The sequence below is a fragment of the Dryobates pubescens genome, chromosome 11 (assembly GCF_014839835.1).
Source record: "Dryobates pubescens isolate bDryPub1 chromosome 11, bDryPub1.pri, whole genome shotgun sequence".
In the NCBI taxonomy this organism is placed as follows: domain Eukaryota; kingdom Metazoa; phylum Chordata; class Aves; order Piciformes; family Picidae; genus Dryobates; species Dryobates pubescens.
The window spans coordinates 1,004,720-1,022,752 of NC_071622.1; the positions used below are offsets into that span (position 1 = coordinate 1,004,720).

The window sequence follows — 18,033 nt, forward strand, 5'->3', positions numbered from 1 at the left end:
CCCACTGCGGAGGGACAAGCTGGCTACTTCTCACTGCCACTCCAGAGCAGTTCATGGATGGTTGCAGCATAGTTTTGTCTCCCAGGGCAACCCTGAATGGCAGAGGAGCGGTGACCCCAAGCATCAGGCTACTGCAGTGTTTCCAGCCAGCTCCCTCCAATGCAGGCTGGTGGGGGCTAGGTTTATTGCCCTGCTGATGGGTTTCACAGGCCGGCATTAGGAGTGTTTATGGCCTTGCTCCCTCTCAAACCATCAAGAGGTCACATCCATGAGCCCCTGAGGTGCTGCCATACTCAAGGAGCACCTGCAGCCCTCCCTCCCTCCCTGACAGGACCCTCTGCCAGACAGCTCTGCTGTGCTGCCCTGTGTGCCCACTGTCAGATGGGATGAGAGCAGGGTAGTGGTGATGAACAGGATGTGTGCACAGCCCCAGCAGGGAGCAGAAACTGGAGTGTCTGGCCCGAGGCAGTCTTCATCCTGGTCCTGACTCACTGTCATTCCTGTAGGTTGGCACAGTGCACCATACACTGACACCATGTTTTGGCTCACCCCTTTGTGTAGCAAGCTAGGGGTAACCCAAAGCGTGTGCCTCCCTGCCAGGCTAAACTGGGGGGGCTGTAGGGTGCTGCCAGGCATACAGCCCTGCGTGGGCAGGGCTGGCAGGGAGCAGTGGCTCGGTGGCGCCGGCTGCATGAGAGCTGATGCCAGGTTTGTGCCTGTTCTGCTGTGTGAATAGTCTCCAGTAAGGGCAGGGGGTACCCATGGGGGGGGGGGCTGGGCGCTGCTTTGGCCGGGTCACTTGGCATGTGCTGCCATGTGGGGGCATGGGCTGAGCTGGCTGGGACAGGAGCACTCCTGCCACAAGCTGAGAGGTCCGTGGGGACCAGCTGCAGAGCTGGGCCAGCGGCAGGGGACCTGCGAGGGGTCAGCGTTCAGCTGCCCCCTGGCACCAAACCTGCCTTAAAAGGGAGTGCAGATGAGGATGGTTCTTGTAGCCAGGCAGTGGCCCCAGAGCAGCCTGGCATTATGTGGGAGGAGAAGCAGGGCCAGTGGAGAGGGGAGAGGGCATGCCCTGCCCCTCCTATTTCATCAGGGTGCCAGCTGCACCCCATGTGGTGCAGCGGGGGGAGTTCTGGCCCCCCAGAGGCGCTCGTGGGGTGCTGTGGCTCGGTGCAGGGGGATGTGGCACGGCTGAAATCTGGTGCTTGCATGTGTGCTGTCTCTCAGGGCAAGAAAACAGGGAGGAGGGTGGGTGGAGGCAGCAGCCCTTGCGGGACACCTCTCCCCTCCCATGCTGCCCGAGTCGGGAGCAGGCTTCCCTGCGACACTGCTGCCAGCCTGGGCTGACGACCACCTCTCTGAGCCCAGCAGCTCCCTTGCAGCAGTGTGCCTGGGGTGCTCCCCAGCCTGCAGCGGGGCTGCTGGCACATGGTGTGGGCACAGGACCACGGGCAGCAGCAGGGAGCATCAGCAGGATGAGGGCTCCCGCTGGGAAGGGAAACTGGAGCCAGGCGGGGTCATAAAGCAATCTCAGCTGAACCATGAACTGTGCCTCCAGGCGCAGCTTGCCGCCTCTCCTCTTGCACCCATGGGTGGGATCCAGTGTCAGCAGGGCCTGGTCCGTGCCAGCAGAAGGGTGAGGGGTGCCCTGCATTTCGGGAGGCAGACACTAGGCGTCCTGGCACCGGGTTTCACAAGCCCTCATGACCTTTGCAGCACAGTAACGTGCCCTGGGGAGGATTGCCTCATACAAAACAGACCTTTGGATAAGCTTTTCATTTCCTTCTCAGCCAAGCACAAAGGAACAACAAGTCCTCGGTCCCAATAGAATGACAACAGTCAGCGACCCAGATGGGCTGACTGTGGTGAGCAGAGCCATAGCCTGCACCCACGCCATTCCCCAGCTCCTGCAAGAGGGGGGTTACAGCCCGAGAGCTCTCTGCTGTTTCATCTTAAAGGTCTTCTCCAGCCTCAGCCCTTCTGTGATTCTCGGCGTGTGGGTGTGGTGCTCAGTGCCATGGTTTCCTGGGGGTCTTGGCAGTGCCGAGTTAATGATTGGACTCAGTTACCTTAAAGGTCTTTTCCAACCTAAATGATTCTATGATTTGATCCTCCCCTGTACCCCAAACTTCCCCCGTGGGCAGGTCAAATGTTACACCCCCTAGGGAGAAACAGATCTGCGCTCGGAGGGGGTGAGCCTTGGCGGTCAGCACCCCAAGAGGCTTTGTCTGGGATGTGGCTAACTGACAGATGCCAATCACACCTCCAGCCCCGCTCAGAGAGGGGCTCTTGGCCGCCCCACACAGGGAGTCGGGGTGCAGCGACTTGGGGTGCAGAGCGCAGGGTGTGCAAGGGGTATGAGGGGCAGGGATGGTGGGGTGCTGGTGTAGGGCTGCAGGATGCAAAGGGCATGGGGGTGCGAAGGGTGAAAGGGGATGCGAGTGGAGGAATTCTGGGGACGAGGGTGTGCAGGATGCAAGGGGCGCAGGGCTGTGCCTCGGGCGGTGCCTCCGGCTGCAGGCGGGGCCGCACGTCGGGGCGGGGCGGGGCGGGGCGGGGCGGGGCGGCCGGGCAGTGACTCCAGCGGGGCCGGAGCGCAGCATCCCAGAGCTGGTGAGAGAGGTGCCCCGAGCCCAGCCGAGCCGACACCATGCCCAAGTGCCCCCGCTGCCAGAAGGAGGTCTACTTCGGTAAGAGCTTCCTGCTCCCTCCCCGGCTGCTTCCACCCCGCAGGGCTGCCAGGCTGTTTAAACCCTGGTGCCCTGATGTTGCGCTCTGCCAGGCTGTGGGTCCCCGGACCCAAAGGGTCCCCGGGGCACCCTGGTGCTTGCACGCCCCTGTGCACCCCAGCATCTCGAGTTCTGGGTGCACCCCAGCGATGCAAAGCCTTGTGCTCTCCCAAAGCTGTGCACCCCTGCACTGTGTGTCCCTGGGTTCGCTGGGGCTGACCCTGTCAATCCACCCAAGGAAGTGCCTCGCTGCAGGGGATGGGCTCCAGTGGGTGCTCTTGGCTTACAGAGGGGTCCCTTCTGCCTCCCCAGCATCACCAGCAGCATCAGCCCTGTGCCTGTTCAGAGCCCAAAGGCCTGGCTGGTGCAACCTGTTGCTCTGAAAGCCTGGGTAGGCAAGCAAGCACCTTCCTAGGAGAAAATCCTGCCCGTGGGCATGTTCCTTGGTCACTGGGTTGCCCACATGTTGTCCTGTGTGGTTTAGCACAGTGAGGTGACAGCCCTGGGGTGTTTTTAAGCCACTGTTGCAGGTTAGCATCTTTGGGCTACTGTGTGCTGCTGGGCTTCAGCCACATGTCCTCCCTCTGAGCCAGGGTGCTGAAGCTCCAGGTTCCTGCCTCTTCTGGTGCTGTGGTTCCACTGTCCTGCTCGAGAGTATCTGGGGGGACACTGAGCCCCTCACCTTGCTGGCAGCAGCTGCTGGAAGAGGCAGGCTCCATCTGCCAGATCTCCCCATTTCCCTGGCTGAGCTGCACTTGAGAGGGTTTTGTGCTTTTTAATTTCCTAGAGATGAGGGTTCTGGGATCTGAGTGCCACCACTGACTTCTGCTCTCTCTGCCTTACATGTGTGTCCCAGCTTCTAATTCTGCTCTGCCAAAGCAAGGGGAGGCTGCAACACAGGGGCTGCTCACCCTGCAACACAGCCCTGGCCATTGGTGATGCCCACCCTGGGCAGGTGTGCTGGGTGCTGCCTGAAGGGCTGCTAGAGATGTGGCTTCTGTGCTTGAGGAATATCTCTGCCCAGACTTGAACTCACTGCTTGCAGCCAGGCTTTGAGGTGGTGTGGGCACAATACAGTTCGTGGCTCCCTCCGGCAGCCAAGGGTCCTGGGGTGTGTCATTTACCCACGTGGCTCCCAAGGTGCTGCTGTCAGTGTCTTGCCTTTCCCATGGCTCTGTGGATCTGCTTCAGTCCCAGTCAGGGTGAGCTGGTTTTGCTGTGCCCGCAGGTGCGGCCATGGAGGTGCCATGACAGGGCCGTTTGACCAAGGAGAGGTTTGGCCCTGTGCTTATCAGGCTGCTCTTGCAAAACCATCTCTGTTGATGAGGAGTGTTCAAAAGCTGCTGGAGGGCTGAGCTCACTGCCTGGTTTCTATCCTTGAAGATAAGGAGTGCTGGTAGAGGAGGCAGAGCAAAGCCTGGGTCCAGGGCCCTCAGAGCCTGGTGGCCCTGCTCAGCTGAGCCTTGGGCTGCTTTCAGCCCAAGAGTGTCTGCAGAAAGGCTGAGGAGAGGCTGACACTGAGAGGTGTGGGGATGGCATTTGCAGAGCCACCTTTCCAGGGGAATCTTGCCTGCATGGCTGAGAGCTGAGGGGCTCCTGCTGCAGTGAGCTCCTGCCCAAGTGTTGGTGCAAACGTTTGTGTGAGAGGTGGGGAGGCTGAGATCCTTCCAGAAACCCTGTGATGGGAGGGCCCAGCTACGGGCCAGGCTTGGGCTTCTGGGGCTGCCCAGGGGGAGAATTCTGTGCCACGAGCCTGGCTACAGGCACAGGAGGCTCTTTGTGCTGCCTGGGGGATAACAGCGGGGCTGCCTTGTGACATTTGGGCTCTGCCTCCGCTCCCACCTCTGCAGCCACTGGCTTGCTCCTTGTGTAAGCTGTTGTGGGCATATTTGGGCTCCAAAGAAGAGGTACTTCAGGCTGCTGAGTCCCCCCCCCCCGGACCTGGGCTGCCAGCAGTGACTCAGTTCCATTGCTCCATCTCCTTTTGCAGTCATGGAGAAAGTGATGGAACCTGGCTCTGAGGAGTTCCTGTGGAACCTTTATCACTTCATAAATCCCCAGGAGCACTGCTGACAATGTGAAGGGCATGTGCCTGCAGAAAATAACCCTCCTCCCCCGCTGTGCCACAATTAAAAGCCACCCTGTTCTCCAGAGACACCTCCTGGCCCTAGCAAACAGCATGTTGTCCCTTCTGCAGCAGCTGGAACCCCAGCCAATTCCAGCCCCACTGTGATTTGCCATGGTGCATGCAGAATGAGCTGTAGCCAGAATGCCAGCAGCTGGAGGGGACTGCTTTGTGCTGGCAGGTCACGGCGATGGCTTCTCCTCCCTGGTCCTCACCAGCATCCCCCCTTTACTCCTGCTAACTCTAGTGACTGCTTGGGCTCAGCCAGCTGGAGAGAAATTCATGCCCTTGCAGGTTGATGTTGGAAGGGGAGAGGTCCCCAGATCTTTGGAAGACAGGCAGAGGTCAGTTCATCCACATGGATGCAGCAGTGCTCACCCCGGGCATGGCACTGCTGCTTCAGTTCCACGCTGTGCACGGTGATACGTGTGCACAGCGAGCTCTTGGGTTTGAAGCATTATGCCCTCTGTCCTGGACAGAAAAACACAACAAAATCCCCTCAGATGTCCTCCTCGGGCAGGGTGGCAGGGAGGTCAACCTGCCAAAACAGATCTGTGCCTGGTCAGTGCCTCGACTAACCCCCTGCTTTCTGGGACAGCCGAGAAGGTGACTTCTCTGGGGAAGGACTGGCACCGGCCCTGCTTGAGATGTGAGAAGTGTAACAAGACGCTGACATCTGGAGGCCATGCAGAGGTGAGGTTTACTGCTCACAAGGTCCCTGTCCCCTGCAGCCAGGGTCTGCAGGTGGGGTGGAAGAGGCAGAGATGGAGCCGAAAGGCCGTCGGGGCTGATGCTCTTTCTCTCTCCCTGCAGCACGACGGCAAGCCCTACTGCAACCACCCCTGCTATGCCGCCTTGTTCGGGCCCAAAGGTAGGGTCCCTGCAGCTGGGGCTGTGGGAGGGGGAGGAAGGGGGTCGGGGTTCCTGTCTCTTGGCCAGGTGTGTCCCTCGGTGCACGCCCCACAGCGATGCTGACCCTGCTCCGTCTCTCTTCCAGGGTTCGGCCGGGGAGGAGCTGAGAGCCACACATTCAAGTAAACCTCAGGTTGGTGTCTCCCCCTGGAACTCCCCTCCTTGGGCTCCGTGGGCTGCCTGGGGCTGTCCCCTACCCAGGCAAGCACCATCTTTCTGGACTGCCTGGGGCTGTCCCCCCCGCCAAGCAAGCACCACCTTTCTGGGCTGGCTGTGACTCCCAGCCCTTCTGCTGGTGCTCTGGAGCAACCTGCTGGGTGCCATCTCCTCCTCCTTGCCAGCCCCAAGCGACCACCAGTAGTACCTTGCTTAGTTCTGGCGATGGATGCCAAAAGCTTTTACTTTGTGGCCTGTCAAGCAGCAAAGACAGAGTCTGTCCTGCAGCACTGCTGCCCCTGGGATGCCTGTGCTTTCAGCCCAGCCTGACTTCATCGGCCCCTCTCTTCCACCCCTCTCTCTCCAGGTCTGCCAGGGTTGCCAGCACCGCCCGAAGCCAGCACAAACGCACCGCGACAGACAAAGCATTTCAGATTTAATTCACTCTAGACTAGACTAGCACGTTAAAAGCAATACGTAACCACGGCTGGGGCTGGAGCGCCGAGGGGCTGGGCTCCAGACGGAGCGCTGCCGGACCGGGGGCGCTGCCGGTCGGGGGAGCTTGGGACGTCTGCTGGAGAGGAAATCTGCCTGATACCGCCAAAAGCTGCCTGGAGAGGAGACCACACCCTCCCAGCCACAACCCAGCCCTGCTTCTGGCATCCAGCGCTCCTGCCGGGGCCCACGGTTGTATTCTCAGTCTTTAATAAACCCAGACCAAAAGATGCTTCCCCCCAGCGCCGTAGCAGCTGTGCTCTCTGTGCGGTGAATCCGGCGGGGAGCCATTTGTGATACACTTGTTGCTTGCTTAAGGACCTGTGGGTCGGTCCCCACACCATGCAACGGCTCCATGTGCTTTGGCTCCTGACGAGCGTGGGGTCCTGCCCTTGGCTGCCCACCCCAGGGGCTGATTGAGCAACGGGGGGGGGGGGAGGGGGATGACACAAGAGCAGCCCCCAGGTGCTGGAGGAATTGCTGAGGAGTGCTCCCCAGGGGAAGGGCTGGTGGGTGTGCCTCTGTTTGCCCAGGGACTCCCTGGGCCTGGGGAAAAGTCCTGGCCCCCCCGCAGCTTCGCTGGGCTTCTGTCACGGCATTTGCCGCAGTGGAGGACGGAGTGGCTCCTGCTCGCTCAGGCACTTGCCCTGCCTGCGCCTGGGGAGAGGTCGTGCCCCACCCACAGCCTGGCTGCGCTGCTGTGGTGACCTTGGCAGACGTCTAGAAGTGGTAGCTCCTGCCATAAACCACCTCTTGCTGCCTGTGGTGGTGATGTGGTTCAAGCAGAGGCAAGCAGTGCTGCTCCACAAGGGTCTGAGCCTGCAGGCCAATGGTCTCTCCAGTCCCAGCCCCCCCTGGTAGTGCCATGCTGGAAAGCCATGCCCGTGGGCAGAACCCTGCCCCCAGCTCTCTGCTCCTGGATCTGAGATATCACTTTGCAGCCCTCAGTTTGGGCAGGAAGCTGTCTTGTGGGGATGTGGTGAACTGTCACATAAGGGCTACCTGGTGTGTGGTGCTTTCACTCTGAGCAGCCACGTGAATAATGCCAAGCAGGGTGGAGGTTACTGGAGAGGCAGAGGCAGCCTCCTGCAGCAGGGGCAGCGAGGCTGCAGCATTACAAAGCGAGAGCTGGCTCCCAAGCACTTTGCTCTTTCGTGTTTCAGCCTCTTTGCCTCGCTGGAGAAGCAGCAGTGACAGATGTGAAAGGTGCCAACTTGAGGGACATTTCTAAAATGGTTTCTTAACCACCTCTTCCTTAACCTGGGCCCCCCCATTTTCATAGCCAGAGATGTGTCATTGCACACTGGGATGTTTTTGTCTGTGGTTTGCTTCCTTAGAGACAGCTTTGCATCTTGCTGTCCCGCCAGCCCTCCCGGGAGCTGGCCAAAGCCCTCAGGGGCCAGAGGTGCAGGTCCAATGTCAAAAACTTTGGTGTCAAAAGCAGCCCAATCCGATAAGCAGCTTAAAACTTCCCATGTGTGGGATGCCAAAGGACTCTGCACCCAGGAGGCGTGCTTCGGCGGGACGAACTCGAGCAGCTGGCGCTGCCTCGCCTCCCACCCGGTCAGCACAGCAAACGCAGGCTTCTGTGTCAAAGGCAAACCCTGGGTGTTGCTGTTTGGCCACCACCAGGGCTAATTGGACCCCCTGCCCTCCCACTCCTATCGCTGCCTTCACCAGCAGGCTCCCGGGAGTGCCGGCGCCCACAGCTCCCAGCCAGCCAGACACAGTCGTGCTCTACACCACTGCTGGCACACAGCCTGTCCCTGGGGCACTGGGACATGGCTTTCCTCTGCCAACCAGGCTTCAAAGCAAACTGGTGATACAATCTCAGCAGCCTTGAATGTGCTACTGAGATACTATCTACCCTTAGCTTAAAAATAATGGCAAACACAAGGCTCGTCATCCCCTGGGCTTGGGTAAGTGCATGCAGCTGGGAACAGCATCTGTGAACTGGGCTCCTGGCCTTTCCCAACAGGGCCCTGCACCACAGGTTGTCAGGAGCAGCTAATTCCAGGTGCAAGGGGCTAGGCTAGAAAGAGCGAGTAGGGAGCCGGTGAGAGGTATAAAAGTGCGTGCTGCCTGGGGAGAGGCTGTGGTGCAGCCCTTTCTGTGAGCAGTGGCTGCAGCTGAGGCAGTGTGCTGCTGTTTGCGGTGTGCTGCATGGAGCTGGGGTAGGAGTGGTGCAAGGTCTGTGCAGCCCCAGGAAGCCTGCAAAGAAGGTAAAGCTGATTCTGCAGCTGCTTTGCTTCGAGTGGGGTTAAAACCAGGGGATGCCTCAAGCAGGCTCTAGGGATAAGCCTTTGAGTATTGATTTCCACAAAGCTCCTTCTGAGTATCCTATCTCTCTGCCAGCCCTGCAACAGGCACTCCCAGCGAGATGATGCTTAGCCCCAGGGCTTGATGTCAGGATCCTCCCCTCAGTGCCGTGCTTGTACGAGTCAGGCTCTCTGCCTGCTCAGCCTCGGTGCCGGGAGGCTGGGCAGTTCAGGCGCGGGTTACATCCACAAGGAGCCTTGCTCAAAGAAAATACCTGATAAATTGATGTTTCAAAACTCTCTTTGCTCTTTGGAGAGGAAGCAGGAGCAGCTGTATCTCATTTGGATAGGAAATCCACGCCCGAGCCAGGCGCTCCCCTCGGATGCGCGGCGAGGCTCGGCAGCGGCCAGCGTGCCGCTGAGGTGGGCTGTCAGCAGATGCAAGCTTCTCTCCGTCCAGCAGTAAATCTCCATGCACTGGAGCGTGAGCTGCATGGACTCCATGCAGCAGGGTGGCTTCTCTCAGCTGTTGCTCTCCCCTCTGAGCCCCGGTGCGAGCTGGGCACAGGCACGGACGCTCCCTCCCGTCCCAGCGCTGTGATGTCCTGGGTTGTGCTGCTCCCGCAGGAGGGAAGACGATGAGAGCAGGATGCTCAGGGACAATCCCAGCTTTTTTTGGGGTGTAGCCAAGGGCTGCCGGCTCACTGTGCCCCATCAGCTGCTCCCACTGCTCTTGAGGTAGTGAGGAGACCCTGGGGAGGTGGCTGGCAGCCCCTCCAGCCTGCCCGGTCACCAGCCATCAGCCGCAGGGATATTGTGGCCATTGCAGGTGGGCTCAGGGCATGGCCCCAGCCTCGAGGGGCCTGTCTGGGACAGCAAAAGGCGTTGGGTGATCTCCAGCATGGCGATGCCCAGCATAAGGGTCCTCTGCTTCAGTGACCTGAAACACAGCCGTTGCTGACCCCGGAGGAAGCGGCTGTGCTTCCTCCGCAATTATTTCGGAAGCTTGGGCTGAGATCAGTGGAGTTTGTGGATTGCGGAGCGCTGGTTGCTATAAACACTTCAGCACGGTGACAAAACAAACAAACAGCATCAGCCGTTCCTCTGGGCGCGGGCGAGCCCCAAGGCTCTGGGTAGGGAAGCAGAAGAGGGTTTGGCAGAGGGCAGGAAACAGCACGGGTTGAGAAACGAAACTGCTGCTGCTCCCCGCCCTGACTCTGCGGCTTTCTGTACAGGAGGAAAGGAGAGGGGGGCGGAAAGGGGGCTGAGGGGTCATTTAGCTGATCTGTAAGAGGTGAAAGTGGTGCTTCAGCTCCCAGGGAAGGCAGAGTGCTTGCCGGAGGGGACAGAGTGGGTTGCTTGGCCCTGCATCTTCCTCTCAGCACACTATGGGACAGACCTTAATCTGAAGCAGGGGATGGCTTTCACTGGAAGCCCTACAGCAGGGTGCTGCCCTTGGCATCAGTCCCTGAGGATCTGTCCTTAGTGAAAGCAGCAGCCTGGGGACAGGGCTGTGTCCTGCCAGCGTGGCCACAGGAGCAAGCTGCAGCTCACAGCTGGGTTAATCTGTGCTGAGGAGCCTGAGGGTCTGGCTCAACACTGCCTTGCTGAGGTGCCAGTGGGGCCAGCCACCCTTCCCTGCCAGCACTGCTGGGGATACTGATGTGATACCTCCAGTTTAGTGACTTTGCTTCTCACTCATGCAGGCTTTGCTCATGAGGCCATGGCAGCCCTTGCAGCACGAGTAGGGCCAGGCCCCTGCCCCGGAGTGCCAAGTGGTTTATTTCCCTGCAGTGTTTCTGGAGATACAGCTGTGTCCCTTTCAGGGGCAAGCAGGGTGCAGGCAGGGCTGGGGTGGTGTAGCATGGGTTCTGTGGCTGCAGGGCTTCCTGCTCTGGTGTGTGGGTCTCATAGGGATGAAGCTGGTATCCAGCTCACCACTACTTTGGGTATTTTTAAGGCTGATTTGTGTTAAGCTCAAAGAGCTCTGATACCTTTTAGGCTGAGAAAGTGTCTGCTCATCTCCCAAACACATCAGAAATCTGCCTTCTTCTCCAGGCAACAGTAAGAGGGACTGTGCAGCTGATGTCAGGCAGCAGGAGCTCTGCAAGCTCCTGTGGTGAGCAGGGACTTCCCAGCCCAGCTCTGCAAAGCAGTGGGTTGGGGAAGCCCCATCCCAGCAGCGGAAACAGCTTCACAGAGGTGGCAAAGAGGGGCTCAGACCTCGTTCCTGATGGGCAACAACATCCCAGCAGATGCTGATGCAGCAGAGATGGCCATTGGTGTAATGGGAAGTGGATTACACTGCAAATCATGGTACTGGAGACTGAGCTCTAATAAGGGAACAAGGAGTGGAAGGGATGGGCTGATCCACTGTCACCCTGTCCCCAGTGCTGTAGAGCAGCTGGGTGTGAAGAGCCCTGGGGACATCTGCCAGGTCCTGGGTGGCTTTCCCTTTCAAGTGGCAGGAGCAGAAATGTTGTCATCGGGCACCAGAGCTGCATTTTACTTCCACACTTTCCTTTTCAAGGAGGCAGGGAGACTTTCCAGGGAGGGAGGGTGCAGGAGCTTCCCACTGAAGCCTCTGTCTGTCTTTGGTGAGTCTTGGGTTACAGACCCAGGGGAGAGAGGGCAGAGGCCATTTCCCCTGCTACAGAGGAGCATCAGCTTGGCTGTTTAAGTAGAAAGAAAATGGAAAAGAGGCTGAAACTCCCAAGAACAGAGAATTGTGAGATCTCAGATCTCTCTTCCACCCCCCTGCCCTCCCCCCCAGTCTTTGCCAATTAATTTGTCGTACAGAAAGAGCAGACCCTGCATCAGAGGGGCTGAAATGCCTGTCTTCAGCACCCAGCTGCCAGGGGCTGACCTTTCATTCTGGTGTTACAGCCCCACACAGGCCTCTTGCAGAGCCCCCCCCTTGTCCAGCAAAAGCTGCACTGGAGGTTTGGTGGAGCTGTTAGGGTCCCTCTCAGGGAGTCAGTGATCTGTAACTGTTATGTGATGTGACTCAGCCTGCTAAAGGTGTGCAGGCCACACTTGCAGTATCAGCACCCCTTGCAGCTACCAGTGAGGATGGTGCCAGGAGGCAGCTCATTGCTCTCTGGAAAGGAGATGACCCTTTGCAACCTGACATGGCTGCTCTGAGTGTGCCAACAGCTGGACTCTATCAGCACAGACTGCAGGGTGGCTACTCCACCATCCTCTCCCCTGTTAGGGAGGACTACAAGCCCACAACAGATCATCATCAGATGCTGGGGCTGCTCCGTGCCTGGTGGGAGCTGTGATCTGTGACCCTTCCCCAGGTGGTGCAGGTCTCAGCATCACTGCAGGCTGGCCCCTGCTCAGGCAGCCTATGTTCACAGGCCCTGTGTTGCTCTGCTCCTTCCTACTGGCCTGATGTTTGCCCAGCTGCCAGGCCATGCCTTTTACCCACTCAGGTGAACCTGGCAGCACAGTGAGGGAGAGAGTGTGTGTAGAAAGGAGCTGGGGAGGTGCTGGGAAGGAGCTGGAAACATTTACAAGAGGAAGCAGTCCAGCCAGCCTGATCTGCTCAGGGTATGGGATGCTACAGCCACCCAACACAGGGAGAGCAGCTGGGCTCTGCTCTGCTGTCAGCTCAGCTGCTACTGCTGCTGTGGGGAGGAGAGAGGAGAGGAAGTCGCAGAGGAGCTCTGGCTGCCCTGAGCTGTCGAGGCAGCGTGGGAAGCAGCGATGCACAGCCCAGGGCCCTGGCCCGGAGACTGGCTGGCTCCTGCCTGCGCCTTCACGGGGATAAAAGCATTAAAAAGTTACTAAAGAAGAGGAGATCAGAAGGTTTGCCTTGCCAGGAGGAGAGCTCACACCTTTCCCTGGGCAGGGCTGGGCTGAGGTGACGGCGGGCAGCCGTGCTGGTGCCGGAGCCAGCAGAGATCGCCCTTATCGCATACAATCTGCATGAGGCAACGGGATGTGGCCCTCAGCTGTGGCAAGGGCTGCCAGCAGCGGGGCTGGCTGTGGCGGTGGGTTGCCATGGCACAGATGCAAACAGGCACCCTGGGCCCTGGCTGAGTCATCTGGGGCGGGAATGGCCCCAGCTGACACGTGGGGCCACAACCGGCTGGCTGTGGGGCTGCGCAGCACCGCTCGAGCCAGAGCGGGCAAAGCCCACTGCCCCCTGGGCTGTTCGGTCTGGAGAAGGCTGAGAGGGGATCCAATCAATGATGATCAATATCTGAGGGCTGGGGGTCAGGAGGGAGGGGACAGGCTCTGCTCACTTGCACCCTGGGATAGGACAAGGGGCAGTGGATGGAAACTCCAGCACAGGAGGTTCCAGCTCAGCATGAGGAGGAACTTCTGCCCTGGGAGGGTCCCAGAGCCCTGGAGCAGGCTGCCCAGAGAGGTTGTGGAGTCTCCTTCCCTGGAGCCTTCCCAGCCCCATCTGGATGTGTTCTGTGTGACCTGTGCTGGCTTCTGTGGTCCTGCTCTGGCAGGGGGGTTGGACTGGGTGATCTTCAGAGGTCCCTTCCAACCCCTGACATCTGTGATCTCCCCAGGAGAAGCATTCCTCACCTCTCGGTACCCTCCTGGACCTTCCCTTCCCATTGTGGTCCCCACAGCTGCTCCCACCGCTGGGGCAACCTACAGCTCTGCTCCTGCTGAAACTGCCTTTGTGCTGGGGCAGAGCTGGGGGCCCTGGAGGAGCAGTCAGGCTGGTTGAGCTGGGCTCTTAGAGGCTTCTGCCAGTGCTTATGGTGAATCAGTGTGGTGTGCTGATGTCAGCCAGTCACTGTTCGTTTGCATCTGTCAGTCAGTGGAGAATGATTCTTATGATGAATGACTGAGGGAGCTGGGGATGGTTAGAGTGGAAAAGAGGAGGCTGAGGGAGGCCTCATTGCTGTCTACAGCTCCCTGCAAGGACCTTGTGGAGAGGCTGCTGCTGGTCTCTGCTCACAGGGAATCAGTGACAGAACAGAGGGAATGGCCTCAAGCTGCCACTGGGGAGGTTCAGACTGGACAGGAGGAAGAATTTTGTGATGGCAAGAGTGGTCAGGGACTGGAATGTGCTGCCCAGGGAGGTGGTGGAGTGCCCAAGCCTGGAGGTGTTGGAAGGTGGTTTGGCTGTGGTGCTTGGGGCTCTGGTTTTGGGGTGTAGAGCAGGGCTCTGGGTTGGACTTGGTGATGCTGAGGCTCTGTTCCAGCCTGGCTGTTGCTGTGATTCTGTAATCTCCATGGGGTGAAGGCCTGGAACAGGTGAGGGTGCCCAAGATACAGCAGAGCAAGACCTCTGCTCCTGTGGGCTGACACAGCTATCTCTGCCAGGACAGCATGCCAAGCCCATCATGCCATCACCACCTCCATCTGTCCACAGCACAAGGTCCTTCCCTGCAGCATGGCTTTCCCATTGGCTTCTCCCACCCTGGGAAAACTGCCCAGGCAGCCAGCAGAGCAGATAAGTGAGGCTTTGCATGCCAGGATTGAGCCCCTGCCACACCATACCAGGCTGGGGGGGCAGGGATTGAGCCCCTGCCACACCATACCAGGCTGGGGGGGCAGGGACTGAACCCCTGCCACACCATACCAGGCTGGGGGGGCAGGGACTGAACCCCTGCCACACCATACCAGGCTGGGGGGGCAGGGATTGAGCCCCTGCCACACCACACCAGGCTGGGGGGGCAGGGACTGAACCCCTGCCACGCCGTGCCAGGCTGGGGGGGCAGGGATTTGCTGCCTGGTGTCTGACTCACCCATGGCTGGGCACCAACCCACCACAGTGCCAGATGTCTTGTGTCAGCTGTGCCCACGGGGTGCATGCCAAGGGAGCCACAGGGCCAGGGACCAGGAGCTGGTGGCAGAGAGGGTGGGCAGCCGGCTCTGGGGTGCCACAGGGCTGGTCCAGGCAGTGGGATGGAGGGTGGCACGGGGGGCTCTGGGTGTGCCAGGATGGTGTGCATCCCAGGTGCTGCTGCCACGCCAGGGGATGATGCTCACTGGTGGGGCCCCCTGTGCACTGGCTGGGTGACAGAAGCCCAGAGGGGATGTGTTGGGCAGGCTCACCCACTGGGGTGCTGCAGGAGAGTCCTTGTCTCAGCAGTGGCAAAGCAGGAGGCTGCCCTGGGGAGGAAAGGCCCAGACAGAGGAATGTGTGCAGGGACAGGGATGGCTTTGAGCAGGGTTTATGGAGTGGTCAAGAAAACACAGGAAATTGGCTCCAGCTGAAGGTTCTCCTGCTTGGGGACTGCAGCAGGGACGGGAACACAGACAAGAAATGGTGTCATGGAGGGACCAGACAGGGCCTGATAGCAGCAAGGTATGGAAAGCTGAGAAGGATGCCAAAGACAGCAGAGGATTATCCAGGTCTGATAAGGCTCTGGGCAGTATAAAAGGACTTTATGGGCTGTTGAGGAGCAAAGGCAAGGAACTGCAGGGAGATGCCAAACCTGCTAGGAAAGAGAGCAAAGAAGTGGATAGAGATTGCTGAGCTAGAGCTGGATGAAGGATAAGGAAAATGCTTTCCAGGCCATTAGGAAAGGAGGAGGATGTGAGACAACAGCTGCTGGAGATGATATGTTAAAAATCCTTAAGCCTGGATAACTCACACCCAGGGGTCCCTTCAGGGCTGGCTGGAGCAGCAGCCAGGGTCCGTGGGACTGGGAGAGCACTAACACGGTGTTGGAACGGGGTGGGAAGCAGCAGAGGCAGCAGCCAGGGGGAGAGAGTGCAAACACAGTTCAAGCCAGCAAGTGGGGCTGTGCTGAAGGTCCTGTCGGAGCACGGTGGTCTCTCTCCTCGCTGTGAGCAGCTGTTTGGCTGCAAGAGGCCATTCCATAGCTGGAAGGAATTTCATGTGTTGTTTCATGGTGTTCAGATGTTGGGGGGGAAAGAAAAGGAAAAGCATCATGCAAGAGCCATAGATAGCACATTGAATGGGTTATGAACTGGGTCATTGGCCAGGAAGCCATCGCTGGGAGTTTTGAGGAGGTCTTAAGCATTGGCACAGGCAGGATGCTCACTGTGCTGGTGGAGCAGATCAGTCTTCCTGGCACACACACTGGTTGTGGTCCTTCTGTAAGGCTCACAGTGGGAATCCATCTCGGGGCTGAGTTTTGGCCATGCAAACCCCAGCCAAGGGGTGGTCTTTTCATTTCAGTGACTCAAGCCATCCACATGACAGAACTGTTTCTCCCTTGCCCCAGTTATCAGTCCCTGGGATTGCTTCAGTTAAGAGTTTATATGCCTGGGGACTGGGGCTGTCTGCATCACCCCTCACTGAACAGGGCAACTGGAACTGATCCCCGGCTGCCAGCGCCATGCCAACACTCTCCCATCAGCTGAGAAACTATTTCTTGGTGTGCCAGCAGCAGAGCTGCTTTTAGAAAAGCCAGAGCCAGGGTTTTGTGATAACTCTTTCGGCCAGGGAAAGCAGGGGAACCTTGCAGGGCTTGCTTGGGGCTTTTGGCTGGGCAGGAGATGTGGCTGTGGCTCAGAGTGAGCCTGCCTTGCCTTGGCACATGTCCCCTGGGCACTTCCCACTGGGGTCCCAGGGGAGGCGAGAGGTGAGCTCTCTGCCCTAAGGCATGAGCACATGGAGAAGAAACAATTGTGGATTCATAAAATGGTTTGGGTTGGAAGGGACCTTTGAAGTCCAACCCCCTGCAGTGAGCAGGGACATCTGCAACCAGGTTGGAATGCTCAGAGGCTTGTCCAACCTGCCTCGGGATGTTTCCAGGGATGGAGTACCTACCACCTCCGTGGGCAACTTCTGCCAGCGTTGCACCACTCTCGTCACAGAACATTTCCTCCTCCTATCTAGTCTGAATCTCCCTGGTTTAGTTTTAGCTTAAGCCCACCACCCCTTGCCCTGTCACAACAGGTCCTGCTAAAAGCAAATCTGTCCTCATCTTTCTTTAAGCACTGAAAGGCTGCGGTAAGGTCTCCCCCGAGCCTTTTATTCTCCGAGATGAACAGCCCCAGCTGCCTCAGCCCTTCTGCACAGCGGGAGGGTCCCAGCCCTTGCAACGTTTTCGTGGCTCCCCTGAACCCACCCAACAGGTCCCTCTCTTTGCTCTGCTGAGGCCTCCAGAGCTGGATGCAGCGTTGCAGGCGGCCGCCTCACCAGAGCGGAGTGAAGGGCAGCATGCCCTCCCTCGGGCAGGCTGCCGGGGGCGCCGCTCAGGGCTGGAAGCAGCCGCCCCGAGCCCTGCCGGGTGCGGCGCAGCCCGCGGGCCGCCGCCCACGCCCGGCGCTGCGCTGCTTCCTCCCGGCCGCTAGGCGGCGCGGCGGCGCGGCGCGGCGGCAGGCATGCGCCGGGCGAGGGCGGGAAGCGGCGCGATGCGGCGGCGGGCGCCGCAGGGCCGGCGGGGGGCGCCGCTGCCGGCCGCCGTCGCTGCGCTGTGCCGGGCCCTGCCGCCCCGCGCCCGGCCTGCCCCCGACACCCTCCGCCGCGCCAAGTTCGACCGGCCGCAGGCGGTGAGCGAGGGCCGCCCCGGGATGCCCTCGGCCGGCGGCCCTCGCCGTTGCCCGGCGAACCGCCCCCCGTCGGGGAGCGGCGTGGAGGGGCCGCGGCGGTCCTGCGGGCGGGCTGCGAGCTACGTGCTGGGCCGGCTCCCGGAGCACCGGCAGGGCCTGGGGAGCGGGGAGCTGCGTGAGGCTGGGGCGCCGGGGCAGGCGCTCCGGGACTGCCGCCTCGCTGCCGGTGGAAGGGCCTTCTCTTCCTCGGGTCCAGCTGGAACGCTGCGCTTCACCCGCGCTTGTCTGCCGCACCTTCCTAGGGTCCCCTGGGGGCTTGCTTCCCTCTTCGCTGGCCTGGCTCTTTCTGCGTCAGGGCTTTGCAGGGCAGCGCTGGCCGGGCCCGCAGCTCGCAGGGCTGTTCGAGCACGTTTCGAGCGCTGGTTGCAGCTCTGACCGTGAGAATCCCTGAGTCTGACTGCTTGCTGTCCTCCTGTGGCCGTGAAGTGGTTTCTGGTTGCAGCTCACTGTGTGCTGCTGCCTTTTGCTTGTGAGTTTTTGCTCCTATCGTGGTCACATCTTTTGTGTCTTCAGATGCTTGGTCGGCCATGGGTGAGTTGTGCCACATGTGGCTCCACCAGGGCAGATCCTGGGCCTGGGTTTGTAGCACCTCCTCTTGCTCCCTGTCAGAAATGCTCCACTTGAATCCCTGTGCCATCAACTTACTGTTGCATCAGGGCTGTGCAGGAAGGTTTACTCCTCTGACTTGCTTTGTCGAGGAAGCTGAGATGTTCTTGCAGCTGCTGGGGTGCCTCAGCAGACATGCTGGGTCTTGCTATACAGCCAGCATCAGTAGCCTCCTTCTGAGGTCATCCTGCTGTGTGTGCTCTTCACAGGAAAGCAGATCCATGACCCTGCCTGGTTTGGCAGGATG

The 18,033-nt window shown here is 59.6% G+C and overlaps 2 protein-coding genes across 2 annotated transcripts in view; both read left to right on the forward strand.

Annotated features, from left to right (window-relative positions):
* The first annotated feature begins 2,566 nt into the window (after positions 1-2,566).
* Positions 2,567-6,658, forward strand: CRIP1 (cysteine rich protein 1). The gene is made up of 5 exons (XM_009898240.2): positions 2,567-2,690; positions 5,453-5,547; positions 5,668-5,725; positions 5,852-5,899; positions 6,290-6,658. Exons 1-4 carry the CDS (start codon positions 2,651-2,653, stop codon positions 5,890-5,892), a joined length of 234 nt encoding a protein of 77 aa, XP_009896542.1. The 5' UTR covers positions 2,567-2,650; the 3' UTR covers positions 5,893-5,899; positions 6,290-6,658.
* Positions 6,659-16,982: 10,324 nt separating this feature from the next.
* TEDC1 (tubulin epsilon and delta complex 1) overlaps positions 16,983-18,033 on the forward strand; it is an 87,828-nt gene continuing 86,777 nt past the window's right edge. The window contains exon 1 of the mRNA XM_054165490.1: positions 16,983-17,120. Within this exon, the coding sequence (XP_054021465.1) occupies positions 16,983-17,120 (138 nt within the window). The remainder of the gene's footprint in view (positions 17,121-18,033) is intronic.

Bases quoted from the DNA above. Each gene is read 5' to 3' on its own strand.
- CRIP1 (XM_009898240.2), top strand. From the start codon at position 2,651: ATGCCCAAGTGCCCCCGCTGCCAGAAGGAGGTCTACTTCG. The intron at 2,691-5,452 runs GTAAGAGCTTCC...TTTCTGGGACAG, and splicing joins CCAGAAGGAGGTCTACTTCG to CCGAGAAGGTGACTTCTCTG. The intron at 5,726-5,851 runs GTAGGGTCCCTG...TCTCTCTTCCAG, and splicing joins CGCCTTGTTCGGGCCCAAAG to GGTTCGGCCGGGGAGGAGCT.